This window comes from Elgaria multicarinata, chromosome 1 (genome assembly GCF_023053635.1).
Source record: "Elgaria multicarinata webbii isolate HBS135686 ecotype San Diego chromosome 1, rElgMul1.1.pri, whole genome shotgun sequence".
Classification (NCBI taxonomy): Eukaryota; Metazoa; Chordata; class Lepidosauria; order Squamata; family Anguidae; genus Elgaria; species Elgaria multicarinata.
The window spans coordinates 180,612,792-180,632,718 of record NC_086171.1 but is presented as its reverse complement, the minus strand read 5'-3'; the positions used below and the strand labels follow the sequence as shown (position 1 = coordinate 180,632,718).

Below are 19,927 nucleotides of genomic sequence, written 5' to 3'. Positions count from 1 at the left end.
AGGCACCAACAACAATCTCCCAAGGACCATGAGCAGCCAATAGCACCAGCACATAGGTCACCAACGTGAGGCCAGCAGGCGCTTTGCAAGTCATCTGGATGAAGGCAGGAGAGGAACGCTCCATAGCAGAGGAAGTGACTAACCTCAGCAGACGTGGCAGGGGAAAATATGGGCAGGAACAGCAGCATAAGACAGACTGTCAATTTGGGGGAGGATCTAATACTAAGGCAGCTCTGAAATCGTGAGATGGACTAACAGTCTGAAATGCAGTTGTTCAACACTACCTGCCAATATCTTCCTGAACGAGTGATCCATTCACTCACAAGTAACTCCCCACCTACCATTCACAAAGCTGAAGTTTCTTTTATTCTTACCAAGGATCTGATCTCAGGTGGGATTTGCAGAGACTCAAACTCTTTGACCTTCCCAGGGTCGACGTCTTCCTCCAGCTCCCAAGTGCTCTCCTCATAAGGCAATGAGCACCACTTCACCAGGTAGTGAGTCACCTCCTGCAATCCAGGAAAAAGAAAGGAGATGCAGTGAGGGCTCAGAAAAGAAGTGACAAAGAGCAAGCGACAGGACTCCTTGGGGAAACAAGCTCTCCGTACACAAACCAAGAAACATGGCAAGCCTAGGTGAGATCCTTAAGCAAAACAAAGGGACTGAATTCAGGGGCGTAATGATGCCTGACATAACTGTATAGCCAGCTGTCATAACAGCATTTTGGAAGCAGGTGTGTGTGTGGCATAAAACACACACACATCTTAACTCAGGCGTGAGCAGAAAGTAGGTCCCAGCCGACTGGTGGACCATCTAGTATCTGCTGGTTGTTGGGATTCTTGCTGTAAAAGGTGGGCATTGGCCTGATCCAGCAAGCTTAAGCAAGTGTGCATACTCAGAATAATTAAAACCAATTAGTTATGCCTTACAAAATTACACGTGTGCACTTTTGAGAACACACTGATGAATCACGGGGATCCTAGTTAAACTGCAAGAACAAAGTCAGTCCCTCCCTGCCTAGCTAATAGAGAGAGGAGGGAAGGGGTTTGCTAGGTTGAAAAGTGATGGGTATCTTGGTACACTCTTCTATCACTGCTTCAACAGGTAGAAGAGGCAGCAAACTAACTTCTACTGGAAAAAGCAGGAATAGTATGGACCTTACATTGACACCTTTCCAGTTGTCATGCAAAAGAACATAGGAAGCTGCCTTAGAGTTCAGTATTACCTACACTGGTTGGCAGTGGCTCTCAAGGGTTTCAAAAAGGAGCTTTTCCCGACACTACCTGGAGATGCCAAGGTTGAACTTGGGACCTTCTGCATGCAAAGCATGTGTTCAGGGCCAGCACCAACACCTGGAATTCTTGGGCAGCTGCCAAGGACCCCATGCCCTCATACGGCTTATTCCCCATAGGCCTTGGGGCTTCCTGAGTTCCCCCACCCCCATACCTGGCATTTTGATTAGCGCAAGGCGCTTCAATCTAGCCACTCCTTTGATTTTCCACAATGTCCCTGACCAAGTATCACTCTGGGGCACTGTGAGAAATTAAAAGGGAGGTGAGAGCCAGCTACCTGACACTGTTTGAAGAGCTGCCAGTGCATACAGATAACCTTGCCAAGGCCCACTGAGAGAGGAAGAGGACACCACAAGATACTTTGCCCAGGGCCCTCCTCAAATTGGCAGCTGGCTCTGCTTGTGCTCTACCTCTTCAGCTACAGCCCTTTCCAAGAAGCAGCACAGCTGTACAACATCCTGTACTGAACTGCCAACTGGATTCCCCCAACACCAGCTGCAACCCAGGGCTACCGGACTTGACCGATTTCCCATGGTAGTTGCACATCAGCACAACGGAGAAGCACCTTCATGGAATCATGATTTGTTTATATAATTTTGGCTAGGGGAGAAGGGAGAGACTGCATAATATCTGCAATGAATATATATATATATATGCTTCCACATTGAATGAATAAAAGAACTGCAAAAAAAAAATTGCTGAGGCGAAGCACGTGAGGCTCTCTAGCTTCTTTTCTGTCCATCTCACCTTCATATATCCACCAGGAGGACTTGAAGCCTCCTTCATAGAACGTGCACGCATCAAGAACATCAGGAATCCAGCTCTTACTCTTCAGCAGGGAATAAATAAATAAATGTGTCCTGCAGAGACTCAATGCTGGCGAATCAGACAATCACTGCATTTTATTTCTTGTTTCTGGCACTGGACTTGCTGAGTCAGCAAAATGAACTGCAGAGGCTTCTGCAATTACCATGCTGTAACACTACTGGCAACTCACAGACAGATGGTGGGAAAACCCTATATTACTGTACTTTGCTCCCTCTGCTTCCCACTCTATGGTGAGCAATGGAAACAGAGGGACCGGGGAGCTGTGAATTGCAAACTGCTATCATGCCGAGAACATCTACCTCCCCGGTGTCGGAGTCCTTTGTGTGAGCCACCTCCAAGATTCTATCAACTTCCACGTAGTCTGGGTTGAACAGATCTTCATCAGGCTGGCAGAATAGGAAACAGGACAACAGAGATACATCAGGCCAAAATTAGATTGCAGGAGGAGGAGACAAAAACAACAGCTTCTAAAGCCATTAAGCGAGGGCACCGAAGATCAGGGCACAAGAAAGCCACATCAGTCGAGGAGGGCAGGTGTTCGCCCTCCTGCACTAGTCAGTAGTAGGGTGACCATATGAAAAGGAGGACAGGGCTCCTCTATCTTTAATAGTTGTACTGAAAAGGAAATTTCAGCAGGTGTCATTTGTATATATGGGGAACTTGGTGAAATTTCCTCTTCATCACAACAGTTATAGCTGCAGGTGTCCTGCCCTCTTTTAAATCTGGTCACTGTAGTATAGCTCCTGCACCTTTAACTGTTGTGATGAAGAAGGAATTTCATCATGTTCTCCATATATACAAATGACACCTGCTGAAATTCCCTTTTCTATGTTAAAGATACAGGAGCCCTGTCCTCCTTTTCATATAGTCACCCTAGTCAGTAGGAAAACATTAATCCTTTGGCCAGAATGCTTTTCTTTAACTGCAGAGGCTATATTACAAGGACCGAAGGCCCAGCAACATTGGTTCTGCCTATTGGCTCATTCCCACACAATCTAGGAAACAGGCAAAAGGCTCTTCGGCAGCCCCTGCCACCCGCTCAGGATTTCTGGTGGAAACAACAAAGGATTTGGCCACAGAGGCTTTGGCAGAATTTTCTCCTTCTGTGGCTCAGCTGCTGACTAATGCATGAGCCAAGACAGAGGCTAGTGGAACTACACAGCTGAGGGACATAAAAAGAGAATTCTGCCCCAGCCTCTTTTACTGTTCACATTGGGGAGGAGGGAATTCAAAGGAGGCTATGCCTGTGTGATAAAGATATGAAGACTCACAGGATGGGGGGGAAACACAGAAAACAATAACATGCCTATTCCTCCATTCCAACACCTTCTGGAATTGGTAAAAATGGAAAGGGGAATGTTGGGAGGGGGGAAACGCAATTCACATGCACACACACACACAATTATTTTTCTGTTCTTTCCTCTCAGGTCTTCACATCTCTAGAACAATAAAAGTGCAAAATCTTGAAAGAGATGGGGTATTTCTTGGGATCTGTGCTGGGGTCCATATGGGAAGCAGGGATGGCATTATAATATTATTATGATTATTATTTATTTCATTTCTATACCGCCCAACAGCCGAAGCTCTCTGGGAAGTTCACAACAATTCACAAAATACTCACATTTCTGATATTTGGGAGTAATCATCCCAAAAAACCAGAAGAAATTGGAAAAGCTTAAGTTTACACCACTTATCACAGAAATGCTTCAGAATCTTAAATCCTGGACTAAGCTCATGTTGTCTTGCCTGAGCTGTGCCATGGCAGTAAAAGTGATGCTACTACCACGCCCCCTTTTTTCATTTCGGGTTATTCTCATAACTATTGCTGAATCAAAACTTAAACAAGTTTTGTAGCAGACAATGCTACATAAATTCATTCATTTAAGCAAGAAACCTTGTTTACCGCAAAATATTTTGTACACAAGGAGGCGTGGCAGTACCAAATTTGAAATGGTACCATGATGCAGCACATCTACACAATGTGACGCTAGCAGCCCAAGGCTCCGGAAAAGTGACATGGCTAAATATGGAATGTGAAGGGAACCGTGCAGCCTTACGTGGCCTACCCTTCCAATATCTAAGTAAGGTCCAGGATCCAATAACTTCACAGCCCTTTTTTGACTTCAGATCTCATAATATGGAAACAATGCGCTAGCAAGCTATGCCCCCCCTCCCAGTTTCACCAATAACACCCCTATTTTTCCATCCATCCTTCTATAATAAAGATAGATTACATACTTTTGGGAGCTAGGAAATGAAGGGGTTATACTGGATCCGAGACTTTTATAAAGCCCCCAAATCACTTACCAGTCCAGAACTCGAGACACAATTAGAAGGTTTAGATTACAACTGGATTTCCATTCATCAAGTTATTAATCTCATAGAGCAACCAACTGTATGTGAACAAACAGCTCGTACTTTAACCGTTGTTGAAAATAACTTGTAATCCACTGGGTAAGGGGCTAATTTCCCAGATTTACAAAGCTGTAATTTCTGCCTCATTAACACCCTTAAACTCACTCAAAGCCTATGGGGAAAAGATCTAGATGAGGCAATTGATGGAACTCTGTGGAATAAAATCTGGGACAAAACACCCTTTTAAAACAACTTCTGCATGAGTCTGAGAGAATGCTCTCATGGTTATCCACCGATGGTAATGTGTCCACAACTTCTCAGTAAAATTAACACCACCATTTCAGTATCTTGCTGGGAAATTGTGGCAGTAACATTGGTTCTTACTTCCACATGGGTGGGATTGCCCATTAGTCTCTGTGTTCTGGGGAAAAATCTTTCATGAGGCTGAACTCACCACTAACCAAACTATTCCACTCAATCCTAAAATTGCCCTCCTATCAATATATGATGGGACAGCACTAGATCCTACCCCAAAGGGTCTCATAACTTACTTGATGACAGTGGCAAAAATGACTATAGCCAAATGCTGGAGATCCCTGGATGGAGATTTGTTTAAAATCTGGCTGGCACAGCTTTGAGACTTATCTCTTATGACAAATTAACAAATGAAACCCAGAACCAAAGAAGCAACACAACCACCACCACCTTTAACAAAATTTGGTTTAATTTTATTTCTTATGTTGTTTCTAAGGAACACAGATATTGACCTCTAGCCACACATGGTGATCTTTGGAACACTACTTTTACTTAACTGGTGGAAGACCCTTCCCCACCCCCCTTTGGCTACTGTAAACTTTTTTTTGTCCTTGCTATCCATATTTTTCAATGAGTGGTACTCTCATTTGGGGGGGGGAAGGGGGAACTGTTGTTTATTTGCATTGTTTTACCTAAAATAATAAAATACATTTTTTAAAAAAAATTCACAAGATAAAATACAGCTTAAAGATTTAAATATACAAAATTTTAAAACAATTTAAATGGCTAAAAAATAAAATACTTGACCTGTTCAGACAGCTGGCATAAGTGCCATTAAATGCCCGGTGGTAAAGGACAACCTGGCACCAAAACGATGACAGTGTTGGCACTAGGCAGGCATGACTGAGAGCTGAGTGCAGGCAGCTCATAATGCAAACTTCCCCCTAATGCTGGGGCAACAACTCTGAATTTCTTGGCTGTCAGCAGCCATTTATCCTTGCTTGTGTTTCTGCTCCACCGCAGGTGCTAATGCACGGAAGAATTTAGAAGTGTGATTGCTTAACACAGCAGTGTGTCTTTAAAAACCCCAAGTGTTCTGGCATGAAAAACTACAGAAACCCAAGACAGAATTGGCTTTCACCCTAAGAGGCTCAAGGAGAGAATCTCAGGGTGTCAAGCAGAAGAACAGCTGCTCATCCTAGACAATAGGGAACAATGTGACATTTTCCACCAGAAATGTTTCGCATTTGTGCCAAGAACCTGTACAGACAAAGGGCTGAAAACTCTAAGGATTTATAGCCACAGTTAGAAAGCAATTTCAATTTCATATTGCTCTGATTTACACCCACCAGGAACGCATGGAAAAAGCCGCAGGTAACAAGCCTGGCAGCAGAATGATAAATTCATATTCAATTTGAGATTAAGTGAGACTGTTCTACCAACAAAGCTCACACATATGTATGCAGGCATGTAAGCGGAAGAAGAGGGCTTCATGAAACATTGGCCATTCCTAGAAGCCCCCTCTGTGGAAGCTTCTGAAGATAGCAGTGGCCCTGGCTACATGCCTGCAGGTGGCTAAAGCAGAGAAAAGGTTTCCCTGGCTAATGGAGCCTCGACAAAGTGACACATCAAATATTCTGAGGAGAGGATGTCAGGCCAGTCTGACAGGTTCACTGCTCACCTCGGTGAAAATGTGCTTCATCTGGGCCTGCTTATTGCGGAAGCGTTTAATCTTCTGGGAGATTCGTGGGTCCTTCTCCAGCTCCTCCATTGTGGCCCATTTACAGTGCAAATAAGAGCTGTGAATTAACAGAGAACACCATGAAGGCTATAAAGAAATCAATCATGCCCCCAAATAATATAAGGGAATGCGAACCTAAGACATCATCTTAAAAGACCTATCCAGAAACTGAAGGAAGGAGGAGGATGCTACTCATTGGCAGATAAGCAGAACTTGTAGGCAGTGGCCAGCCTCTGCTTCTAGCAGGGGTGAAGGGAAGTTCAGGCCAAACTATACATTCAGGAAGGAGAATGTTGGCATCAGGCTTTCCACCCTAAGGGAATGGCAGAGAAGGGACAAAACCACAGGACAAACAATTCCTGAAGCAGGGAATGTGAAGGCAGGAACAGAACAGAATGCAAGGAATTAGCAGTGGCTCTCTAAAAGGAGAAGGCAATGAGAACAGCAACATATTGGGGAAAGGAAATACACATGCTATACGTACAAATTGCGGTATTTTACGTAGAACTCCTCCAGTTCATAAGTTGCTCCTCCAGGGTAAGTCTGGAACCACAGCAAACGCTCAGTAAGCATCATTTGTGTATGACAGGTACTAGGCTAGGACCACACTGCATAGCCAGTGTGATCTCACCTGAACTGTGCTCTAATCTGAATTAACACGATATAAGAGATTTCTCAAGCACATTGCAGGGACATTGTAGAACCCCAGTTGGCACTGAACGTTTCTTAGGGGCCAATAACATGCTAGGTGATATATAGAACACAGGAATGCTGCAGCCCTCTCCAAACAGTCAACATAAAGTAGAATCCCTGCAGAATTACCTTAGAGTAGTTGCCATGGCCTAATTATACCTGTCATGTTATGCCTTCCTCTTAAAATACTTGTTGCAGTCTAGAAAGAGTCTGATTAGGACTCCAAAACAAGAAGAAAAGCTCACCTCCTTCTGTACCATCCTAGAGGCAAGGATTCTCTCAATGATGTTGGCGTCATCCTCGGGAGGCTCCTGTAGGTTACGAGATAGGAAGATTAGTTATCTTGATACAATAGTGGCATCTAGTATCTCAAAGTTGCACACATGGAGGGAGCAATCCTATATGGAAGCCCGTCAACCAAACTCAGAGGCTGACAGGCATGCTACGCAGAGCGGTGTCATGTCTAGCCCTGCTCCCTGTGGGTTGGAAGGTGTTTCAGTTGATCAATCAGATCCTAAAGTATGCCACAGACTAAAACGGGTGGAGCTAAAAGAAAGCGAGAGAAAGTCAGCCCGGCTGGCATCCTGTCAGAAGCTGCATCACAACTAGTCTCTCTGAAGTTAACACTAATTGGGAAAGAGCTTTCCATTCTTCTTGAAAGGACAAATGTCTCACTTAGTTTGCATAGTTTTGCCTACAGGAAAGTTCCTAGAGATTAGACTCTCTTCAGGTGGGAAGAGATGTTTATTGCTTGAATAAAGCTTTGTGGATTACTTAGCAGGCCTTGTTATTGTCTCCCAAGAAGGTGGGAGGTTTTTTGAGAAACACGACAAGCGGGAGGCCTCCCACTCTGTAATTTAGCTATGGCGTTTTTGCTTGTCTAGCTTAGGTGTCGCGGAGGGGTGGAGGCTGGGTATAGCTCATATCCCTGCTTCCCTAGTCCCCTCCCCACTCACAGGAACTACCCCTTTCTATCCTCTCTGAGCTTGCGTGCGGTTCTCTCCAGGCTGGCTGCGAGTGGGAGGGAGAGGGGAGCTCAGACTCCTGGGTCTGAGATCAGAGGGCTGTCTCCAGCCTTAGATCTAGGAATCCGAAAAATCCTACGGCCCTCCAGATGTCATCTTCCTAAAAGAAGGAAATCCACAGTCTCAAGCTCTCACATCGAATTTAATGGCTTTCCTGGAATAAAAACACCAGCAAGCCTCTAAAGTAATTCTATCCTGTATCATTACTGAACCTTGGAAAGAAAGAGCATGGGGCTGCCAACAGTCCAGACTAAATACACATCCCAGATCACAAGAACAGCTAGTCCATGTGTAGAGGGAGACACAGTTCATGTAGGCTCCCTAGAGAATGTACCTTTTCAACCTATATGTTTACAAAAATATGCTTGGCCTATTCATTTTAATTTCTTGTTTTGTTCACATATAAAACAAAGTAATGCATGAAGCCCTCTTCAGTATTAAAGGCCACCACTAGAAACAAACTGTGAGATTAAGAACTGAAACTAATTTACATTTCTCTGTGACTTGAATATACTTTTTGGGAATGTTCTTTTTGCTCCTACCATTAAAATGGAGGTTTTCAGCAAAGAGTTACACACTGGTTATGGGTTAGATATAATGCTCCAATGGATACTTTATACAAAATTTTACCGCATACTAGGAAATTCGGTAACAATAATAAGGAATATTAAGAAATCAAGTTAGATTAGGCCTATAATTGGGAAACAAAGGCTGGAATCCTATATATGCTTGCTTGGGAATAGGTCCCACTGAATTCAGTAGGACTTGATCCAAGTACATATCTGTAGGATTGCACTCCAAAACACAGAGGAGAGGTCAGTTAAGTGGTCTCCTCCTGCATACACTTTGTTAGAGCAGTTCAAAAATTACACGAAAATTTATCATTGCATTTTTGTAGTATATCATGACATCCAAGGAACATTTGTCTGGGAACTGCAACTGGAAAAGTTCATTCACTTGTGGGAGTTCAGGTAACAAAACCCCATGGATTTGGCCACAGTGCTACTAAATATTTAACTCTTTGGTCAAACTTTTGCAAATTTTAACTCAAACCTCTATACAGTGGAGGGTGGTGGCTCTGATGTCAGTAGGGTGGCGAATCCGCTCGGGTTTTCAGTCAGAACTCTAAAGGTGCTATCCAAGGCACACAGCCCCACTGGCATCGGAGTCACCAGCCTCCAGATCACATGTCACACTGCTGTTGCATTTTCTCTTCATCGAGCCATACCTCTGCCTGCCAGGCCAAAGTAGATGCAGACAGCGCGGAAGCCCGGCCAGCTCCTAGTACAGCTATCGTTTCACCATCATCATCCACCACCTTGAAATCCAGGTCTTCGTTGTACTTCCTGCGCTTCACCTGGCGTCCAGAGCGACGCTTCTGTGTATCAAACACAAGCTCAGATAAGGGAGGAGGGTTGCATTCAAGATCCCCAACTGAGATTCAGCTAATACAAAGAGCAGGCACAGTGCTCAGCACTTGGCCAATACTCACCCACCTCTTGCACAACTAGAGCACTGAAAGGTTGAACAAAGCAGTATTTTAAAGAATGCAGGCAAACACCCCAGCTGTTCAGTCCATAATTTTGAGCACCACACACCAAGGATAAATCTGGTGCTCTCAATTCTCTGAAATCAACCCCTCTGGCCCTGAATGTAAGGCCTACTGGACAGGAAAACATGCTGTTTGCTACAGATCTATGTATTTTGAAAGGCTCCAGACAGCCAACCATAGCCAGATCAAGTCACAAGGCAGGTAATGAATATGGCTCTTGGGGCTAAGAATCTGTACTTAGTCAAATATATCTAATCCTCTCCCCACCCTCGTTCTTTCCTTTCCTCTGCAAGTCTCATTGTGATTCCATCACCATCTGCTCCTAGCATTCTTACTCAACTATGCAGGCTGTGCAGGGGGACAGGAAGGGAAAAAGAGGGAATTGCCCACCCTAAATTTGCTTGCCCACCTTGTCTGAATTGTGTTTGGGAAGATATGTTCACAAATCAGGCTGCTCTTTCCTAGAATGTCTTTCGCCCACCTTTATTTTTCCTAAGGTGGGTTTCTGAGCAACCCACCACTCCCATCATGCTGCGAAAACTCTCCAAATAAACTCCCTGTTCAAAATACAAATGCTTTTCAGCTGCTTATATCTTTTCACCCAACTGAACCCTTCATCTAACTGCTCCAGAATGTTCTTTTCCGTATCTTTTGTCTCCTCTGCCCGACTCCAGCTCTCCTTGCCCCAGAACTTTTCTGACCAATGTCAGTGCATTTGGCAGCCAGTTCATACACATGTATGGACTTCTCTGGATTTCTAGTTGCTTCATCACTCAACCCTTGAGAAATGGCAGCTGAAAGAGTGAATTTTGCATCCATGTCAGAATGAAGGGGGTTAAGGAAATTTTGTCTACCATGTTTTATCTGTGATGGCTCATTCACATACATGCAAGTCACCACTGGATGAAGGTATTATCAAAAGGTGAGGATGCATGTGTGAATCTGTTCTCAGTGCAAGGTGTTCCCAGTTGCCGCTCGAACTCACTGCCAGTTTCCTAATCACTTCAGCACCTAACATTGAACTCAACCAGTCCATCACCTACCTGTTCCTTTATCCCAGCTGTGGGAAATGTGTGGCCCTCCAGAAGTTGCTGGACTACAATTCCCATCATCTATAGCCATCAGCCATGCTGGCTGTGGCTGATAAGAATTGGAGTCCAACATCATCTGGGAGGGCCACAGGTTCCCAACCTCTGCTCCAATTCTATGAGGCATCCAAATCCACCTGCAAGATCCTCCATTGGAGAAGTGTTTGGAAGCGGGGGAGGGAGAGAATTTACTCCTCATGAGGCTGTGTCCAGACAGTGGGCTGCTGCTGTTTTTAAAATGCACTGATGCAATACATCCACCCCTTACAGTGCACTAGCAATGATACACTGCACGGGTTCCCCAGCTGTGTACACCACGGGCACTAGCGAGTACGTGATATGCACAGACCATGCAGTCCATGTGGTCATGTAATATGAAAAAAACAAGGCCCTTGCATTTTAATGTACACAGTTTGGCAGGTTTCCACACTTTTGGTTTTGTGCACAAGCTGCCACCCAGATGCATCCTTGGACACTCTCAACCTACAGAGGACCTCTCTAACTAAAAAGCAACAGGGACTAATGGAACAGAAGCTGGCAGTATAGTTAGAAAATTGCACACAAATTTGTAATGATGGAAGCTGTCATTTTTCTTCAAAAGAAAACTTCTCATGCCCAAAAAAGGTGAGAGGTCCAAGCATACCTGGCTGTCTGCCGATTCTGCAGACTCCTCAGGGCTCTGCCCAGACAGTGAGAGGAGGCTTTGATCCAACTCGAGACTGTCCACTGAAGTGTCATTTTTCCTTTTTCCCTTTTTCTTCTTCTCAACAGGAGTTGGTCCTTGCTCCGTGCTGGAGACATAAATAGGTAGCAACAAAAGATTGTCACAATATCAGAAGCATATCATCGGAGGTGGGCACAGTATGTTGGTATTTCTGCCCAAAATGCCACCCTGAGTGAATGTCTCCCTTTACACCACCAATCCTCTGAAAACACAATGTCTCTTGCACTTGACAGCAAAGAGTCGTACACAAGCCATGTCTTTTGAAGGCTGTCTTCCACCACCGTCTTGCATCCTTCCTAAAAGGCCACTGTTAAAGGCCAAAGGATTACTCTCCCCACTGCAGAATGAGCAACAGTCAATGCAATACAAAGGATTGCAAGCCTGAAAAGAAAATAGGCAAAGCCCCTTATAAGCATAGAACCAGTCTAAGCGTACGCACTTTGGATCCCAGTCAACACCATTTTGAGAAGACTTTGATTATTACAGAACTTTATTTCTAAGGTCTCTGCAGACAAAAGCTGTTATGGACCGTTGACTTCAAGTCCCTCTTAGCAACCACAAGAAGTTGACAAGGATTTGGCTACAGAAACTGGTTTTCAGGCATCACATCCACCCCAACATAGGCCCTGATAAAGTCTTGCCAACATTCATTTCCATAGTCCCTTTCTTGCATTTAAAGAGATAACTTTCATTTACCACTAACCCCAAACATTTGGGGAGGGGGGGAATGGAGAACCCAAAATAATTCAGGTGCAAGGTGAGTGAGCATCCAAGAGGAACACAAAGAGAGCGAATGGCCCAGGACACTATAAACAATTTTACTGATGAAAAACCCAATGCCTTTCAGCCTCTTTCTTTATTGTTAGGCCTTCTTCAAAGGGTTATAAAAATGTCTACAGAGACCTACAACAGAATGACTTGTGCTATAAGAGGCCGAAACATGTCAGGCATCAATAAAATTGTTTACAGCATCCTGAGACCATTCTCTCCCTTTGTCTTTCCAAATTAATTCACACACTTCTAATGCAATTATATGAAATATAATTGGGAAATATAATTGGGAACAATCCCTTTTCTCTGATGTTTCCCTGTGTTGGATTTTAAATTGTAGCCTCCTCAGGACAGGGACCTATCGTCTTGTGTAATTTGTAAGCCACTGTGTATAACTGCTGGTGCTATTTAAATAATAAGAACAGCAACAAATTATGATGATTATTAATATTTTCTTTAGAATCGAAGCTATTGGCGAATTGCAACTGCTTCATTCTCTTCATAACTACTAGTGTTTACTCTCTGAAAACAACCTTTATGTAGTAATGCAATACCAGAAGCCGAATCTCCTGCAAAAACATCAGAATATAAGATTATCTTTTCCAAAATAAGTAAGAGCAAAATTGGATATGGGTGTGTATGTCGAGATATGAACAGAATACCGTTCTCCTATACCAGAACACTAAGAAAGGGGGCAGGGGTGTGTGGGGTGGACTTGGAAGGTGGTTACAAGCTGGTTTAATTAATTCCATGGCAGGCAGGCTAAAAAGCTTTAGCTGCAGACTTCAAAACCACATCCCAGCTTGTGCTGCCTGAGCCCTAACTATGCACAGAGCACCATGGTGTGCAAGTCTGCAAACATGAGGACAATGTCGCAGCCTGGATTTACCTTTTTACCCAAAGTCAAATCTGGGTCAATATTTTAATCAGCAATGACCAGATGGCAGCCTGAGGCACTTTTATTTAGTTCCCAGCAGCCCAGACAAAATGCTAATCTAAATATAGTTAAGAAAATGCCCTGAATTTCACTCATAAGGAAACCCATTTTCAACACTGTGAGCCACCGAGACATTTGCAAGTTCATGTTTATATCTCTCTTTGGGTTCTGCATGTAATGCTCCAACAGACAACTACTTAGAAAAGCAAATGAAACACCGTGTGTATTTTGCATGCATTTTACTATATTTTTATCTCATACAAAAGGACGATGCCCAATACGCCTCTTGAGAAGATATTTTGGGTAGTAAATGTGCTCATCAGCCCTGCTTATCCTCCTCAGACAATTACTTCATTGACCTTCTTCAGATGACACCCTAATATGGTTAAGCACTTTGAGCTCGACATTATAGCTTAGCATATCATGTGAACCATTCCTAACCATGGTGGTGACTTAACCACAGTTTAAACATGCTCACTAACCCTTTGCTGCAAAAGGTTTAGCATCCTAACCATGGCTTAGCGTGTTGTCTGAACAGGCCCATTGTGATCCATAACCATGAAGCTTTTTTTCCTAGGTCAGGAGTGGAAAATCTCAGGCCAAGGAGCCAAATCCAGCCCTCCTAGGGTTTCAATCCAGCCTTCTGGGGTTCCAAGATAACCACACACCCTTCTCCTGTCCCCAGCCATTGGAATGCACCCCCTGAGAGCTCCAAAACTGAATTTGGTTCTCTGTCCCTAAGTGGGCCCTACGGGAATCAGGCTGTGTGAAGTGTAAGATACATCTGGCCCATATACTCCTGTCTGGAAAAAATCAGGACTACTGAGAACACAAGTTGGCCATCCTTGACAATCCACGTAGAAGTAAAATCTTCCACTGAGGCTATCTTTCTCGAGATGTCATTTCCACTTTACAATGGGAAAAAGTTAGGCACAGATGATTTGATAGGCTTAACCAGGGTCCACTACAACAGACTTTCTATAACTGTTCAATTAGTATAGTACATAAATGAGTATAGTACATAAAACAGTCTCATTTCTTGAAGACCAGTCCTCTGCTTGAGCACATGTTCTGTACATATTAATTCAGGTTGCAAATAGCCAAGTCACCTTTCCCAGCACACCTGTTCAATCTGATACCCATTGTTTCCAAGGGCAAACTCTCAGCCTAAATACCTGATGCTACATCTTTGATGCATAGCACAGACTTGACTTCTGAGTAAGCATGGAGGAAAATGGACTGCATAGGGAAAGGGTAGTAACTCAATGCTACTGAATAACAAAAGAGCAAATTAAAACACTCGTAGGCCCTTTGCAGATGCAACATTTAAATATCATAAAGTAATGAGAAACCACAGTTTGTTGTGATATCTGAACGAACAATAACCAACAAACTAGCATTTGCAAGTGGCCAAAACAGGATCTATAAAAACAGTTTGAAGCTGGCTTACAAAATGTTAAGGGGGTCTCGCTGGGTTCTCCCTATCCACACCCTCCAGAAGTATGACTTAGAGTGGCAAGTTCACTATGCATTAGGGAGTTTAAGTGGTATTAAAGGCAGCAAATAATACTTAGCATCAACAAAACTCAGTGTGTGTATAAGTGCTAACAAAAATACAGAGCAATTGAAACAACACTTTTCGTGAAACCAACCCATGTTCAAAAGGAAATGTTGTTGTGTTACAAAGTGCTCTTCTTCAGGCTTCAGTGTTCAATGGAATAATAATAATTTAAAAAAACCAAATAGGGGTGGGGGAAGGGTGGTTGTGAGAGGGTGATGATGTTCCATGACAGGCGGCCTGCACAGTTGGGTGTTCTTCAAACAAAGAGAATCAAGGTTGAACAGGAGCTATGTTAATTGGATTACAAACTGTCTGGTCTAAATGACAGGATCAAGTTACACCTCCTCCCACTCCCAGAACAAGGCAGCAAAATATGGTTGCGAACCACTTTCAGCAAGAAGTGGATAAAAATATCCCAGCAAGCAAAAAGAAAGACGCTTTGCTTGCACAGCACCTTTCTATCTTATTTCTGGAAGGATAGGCTTAAAAGTGTCTGTGTTTTAATAGGGCAGCTAGAATAAGGCTGTGTTCAAACAACACAATAGTCAACAGTGAGGTAATAATGAACTCCGCACTCATCCCCTGCCCTCTTCCCCACTCTCAGTCCTCTGGCTAGTACCTCATCAGCCACTGCTGCTGAAAATCTATCCTGCCAGCTGGACTAGAGTGGCAGCTGTTGCTTTGACCGCTCTTGCCTTGCAACTCTGTGGCAGATGAAATAACCAATGGTGGGTGAGGAAATAAACAATAGTACACCAACAGTGGTTCAAATAGCCAACTCTGCACAGTGCTGGTTATTTGTGTTGGTTATTTCAACCAAATAACCAACCACTGGTTAAAAAAAACTCCCGCCACACAACACGATAACCCATGGGGAGTTAAATAACTAACCATCAACTATTTAAACCAATGTTGGTTATTGTGTTGTCTGATAGTCAAGTTAAATAATGCACTCCATGTAACCTCTGTATGTTATTTATCACTCTGTTCTGGCGCATGTTACCTGCAAATTGAATCTGACATGGTTTTCTATATCATTTTATACCCTACAACATGTCATGAGTTATATGAGGGGTTACAAGCCACAGAAAACTGGGAGCCTATGGGCACCAAGCTAAGATGGCATCCCAGGGCTCCTGGCACAATGTGACAGCCCCAGATATTGAGCCATGGTGGGCTGCTGTGTGATGTAAACCAGGTCACTGTGTTGTCTTATTCTGAATATCAAGTGATGTGCTGTAGAAACTTGAAGACTCCCCAATGTCAATTTCTCGTGCAACAGACGTAGGGTGCAATCCTATGCGTGTTTAGACAGAATTTCTGTCTAAACACGCATAGGATTGTGCCTTTAATTATGATGACTATTCGCCATCTCCAGGTTCAGCAGAAGTATACCTCTGCATACCAGTTGCTGGGAAACAGCAGGAAGGGCATGATGGAAACTGGTGGCTCCGATTTCAGTCGGGCTGTGCATCCATTCTGGGTTTCAATCAGAACCAGCCAGAATTTTAAAGGAGCTATCCAATGTGCTGAACCCTGTCCCCCAAATAGGCTCAGCAATTTGGATGACTCCTTTAGAGTTCTGGATGGTTGTGACTGAAACTAGAATGGATTCACCGCCCCACCAAAATCAGAGTCACCAGCCTCCACAAGGGCTACTGCCCTCATGCCCTGCTTGTAGGCTTCTGAAATATTATATCAATGAAGCTAACCCTAGTCCTCTGCAGTTCAGTCCACCATAGTGGGGAGATCAAGATCATGCACCAGTTTTAAAATCTCTTCAATGGCTGCCAATTAGTTTCCGGGCGAAGTATAAAGTGTTGGTTATTACCTTTAAAGCTGTACATGGGTTGGGTCCAGGCTACCTGCGGGATCGCCTTCTCCCGTACAATCCGCCCCACAAACTCAGGTCCTCTGTGAAGAATCTACTTCAGTCAACCAAAACTAGGCTGACGGGTATTACCCAGAAGACCTTCTCTTCTGCTGCTCCCAGACTGTGGAATGGCCTGCCGGAGGAGATTCGTCAACTTGACAGTCTTTTAGCATTTAAAAAAGCAATAAAGACTGATCTATTCCAGCAGGCCTATCCAGTGAAATTTTAGAATGTTTTTAGGATGTTTTAAGGATGTTTTAATCATATATGCTATGTTTTTAATCAGTTTTTAATGTGTTTTATATTTACTGTTGTTCCCTGCCTCGATCCAAGTGGAGAGGCGGGTAAGAAATATATGATGATGATGATGATGATGCCAGCCCCTTCCCCCTCCAGTATGCCTGCTCCACCTTCAGGCCTGCCATACACTCAGGTTCTGTGGTGTATAAATTAGGCACTTCAAGCTGTCAGGCTTTGAGCTATGTGCAGACACCAATGCAAATATGACAATTTTAGGATGAAGAGCAAGTCCAGGGACAGAGCAGGCTACTCAGTATGCTCCAGATCCCCCATTGCTTGTTGGATTTCACATCTGCATAACGTTGTTGTAAATCAAATTTGCCATTTCATTAAAAAAAACACCTTATTTATGACTGACAGGATCATGACACGTGTCTGCAGTTATACTTTACTTTAATCCTTTCTGGATCTGAGATCAACTCAAGATACACAATCTTCTGTGAGATTCACTTAGGATACTCTATTCACAGGAGAGATTTAAATAGTTTTAAAAATCTATGGAGTTGACTAAAAGCCCCCAGAGTACCTAAGCAAAGTGAGTATTAGAGAAGCCAGAGGCTTTCGCATATGCAAATTATGCATTTGCTCTGCAAACAAGACAATGCCAGAGTACATCATCAGCTGGACTTTAAGCCAAATATCCTATGACATTTCTCATATTATACTTCAGAAGTTCCCGACACAAGTCTTTTCCAATGTATCACAAAACACTACTGAGTTTCATGTTAAATAATTAGAAGGTATTAAGTGTTTATTGTCCTTTTCCTAACAATGATGCTTTTTTCCAGTACACTAGGCTCAGCAAAGCACATAGAAGTACCAGACAGTTTTACACCTGTTCAGTTCCACATATCTGGTACCAGAATATATCAACCCAGAAACAAGAAACTGCATCAATTCACAGAAAAAGAAAAAGAAAAGAGTAAGATATCCACAGGGACCACAGAAAATTGATTTTCAGTGCATTGCTCTTTACTCAGGGTATTTTTTGCCACTCTTTTCATAAGAAATTGTTTATCTTCCTTTGTCTATGTTAAAATTATGTTTCCACTGGATCTTTGTGCTCCAGTTTCATGGGAAATTGCTATTAGCTGGGGGTTGTGTAAAAAATAACTCTTGCGAAACAGCTTTTTAAGGGCAGATGTGACCCAACTACATGCCAGTGATTGAATCAGAAGCTCCGGAAATATACTGATCCTGTAGCTTCCACTTTAGTAGTAAGTCCCCTGACACTGATTTTGCAGTTACAATTAACAACGGTTTCATTCATGGATGTTGGAGCAAACTCTGATTAGAAATAATTTAGAGGAGATTATGCCACGATTACCAGCCGCTTAGAGAATTTACAGCAATTGCTCTATTTGCATGCACGTTTTACCTTGCCACTTTGGAAGGAATGTTCCTTCAGTATCAACATTTAAAAATGCATTGCAAAGGGACCTGTGGACTTTAATCCAGGTTTCAAAGAGTCTCAGCACCAAGAATGATTTGTCATGAGCAAGTTGACCACTGCTCTGCTTTCAAGTCCAAAAACATTGGAAGCAACACAGCATGTGGCAGTCATAAGGTTCATTAACAAGAAGCCCAATCCCTAATGCATTCGAGATTCTAAAACTCTTCTCCCTCTTTTTTGTGCACACTTCCCCATTATCATCCCCACCTCTCTTACAAAGACCCTTTAAAACTGCTGTTGCTAGAGCCCACCTTCTGGCACCAGGAATCACTTTTATTTGAGAAGTCATTTATGGAGACTCCACTTTTTCTCCAAAGACCTTATATAATGTCTCTGGATCAGGCTTCCTGATCCTGGGACCCTCCAGATGTGTTATACTACAACTCCCATTACCCCCCCCCAGCCAGCAGCCTGCTGGCTGGTGATGATGGGGGTTGTAGTCCAATGCAGCTGGAGGGCCCTAGGTTGTGGAAGGCTGATCTATATGGTTCTTATCCTGTCCTGACTTTGAGGCCACAGGGCACAATGGCAAAGTAGGCCCAAAGATGCAGCACCTTGGAGAGCTCCGAGTGAACGGCAGCATCCTCTGACAAAGTCTGGGACTGAACTGAAACCAGCTGTTAACTCCTCCAGGTCCAGATCACCCCTCCTAGGCTCTGCCCTCCTCCCACCCCAAGGAGTGGAGGACTTTAAAGAGACAGTCCTCTGGTCCAGAGCCTAGTATTCCTCTTCCATCTTTTTTTCCTCCTCCTCTAATTTCCTCCAAGCTTGATGCCTGTGCTAACAGGCCAACATGTGGATGCGCACAATCTCTGGTGTGGAGGGGAATAGTTCCTGGGGGGGGGGGGGTTTAAGCTCAGAGGTTACCAACTCTGGAGGTCCCAATTCAAGGGTTCTAGGCTCAAGGAGACCTAATTTGACATGCTTAGGCTCTGGGTCAGGCCCAGCCTTGAGGTGGTAGCCTGAGTCTCTATCCTGCACCTCTGCTTCCAGTCCTGCTCATCTAGGTTGGAGTCAGAGCCTAGGCTACTGCTCAGGGTGTGGGGAATGACAATTCCTGGCTTATAGGGCCAGTCTGGCCTACCTTCCTCAGTAAAAATGAATCAAGTGCTTTCATAACCCTTCCAGTTCCAGTCTACCATTGCCTTGCCTTGCCTTTTTTGGAGGGAGGGGGCACATTGCAAATGGAAATCCACGCAAAATTGTTTTATACAAGTATCTGTCTCCTGACCACCACAGAACTGCTATCTACATTTTGTACCCAAGTGAGACGCACATGTTGAAAAAATGTGCATGTTGAAAAAACCTAAATCTTCCTAAGCAGTGAGTGCCTGACACTCTACTCTCCCTTGCTCTCAGCACTCAGACTAATTTTTCCCCACATTTGAAGGAGGGATAATGTTACTAAGAAGCTCTTCACGGTCTAGCTCCTGCCTATCTCTCCTCTCTCATCTCACACTATCGCCCCGCTCGTGCTCT

At 43.7% G+C, this 19,927-nt stretch overlaps 1 protein-coding gene across 5 annotated transcripts in view; it reads right to left on the bottom strand.

Annotated features, from left to right (window-relative positions):
* CHD6 (chromodomain helicase DNA binding protein 6) overlaps positions 1-19,927 on the bottom strand; it is a 130,889-nt gene that overhangs the window by 44,990 nt on the left and 65,972 nt on the right. For all 5 annotated transcript variants that reach the window (XM_063144946.1, XM_063144961.1, XM_063144953.1 and 2 more), the window contains 7 exons: positions 11,473-11,620; positions 9,418-9,567; positions 7,410-7,475; positions 6,956-7,014; positions 6,412-6,529; positions 2,420-2,506; positions 375-509 (listed from right to left, as the gene is read on the bottom strand). In XM_063144946.1, coding sequence (XP_063001016.1) covers positions 375-509; positions 2,420-2,506; positions 6,412-6,529; positions 6,956-7,014; positions 7,410-7,475; positions 9,418-9,567; positions 11,473-11,620 — 763 coding nt within the window. The remainder of the gene's footprint in view (positions 1-374; positions 510-2,419; positions 2,507-6,411; positions 6,530-6,955; positions 7,015-7,409; positions 7,476-9,417; positions 9,568-11,472; positions 11,621-19,927) is intronic.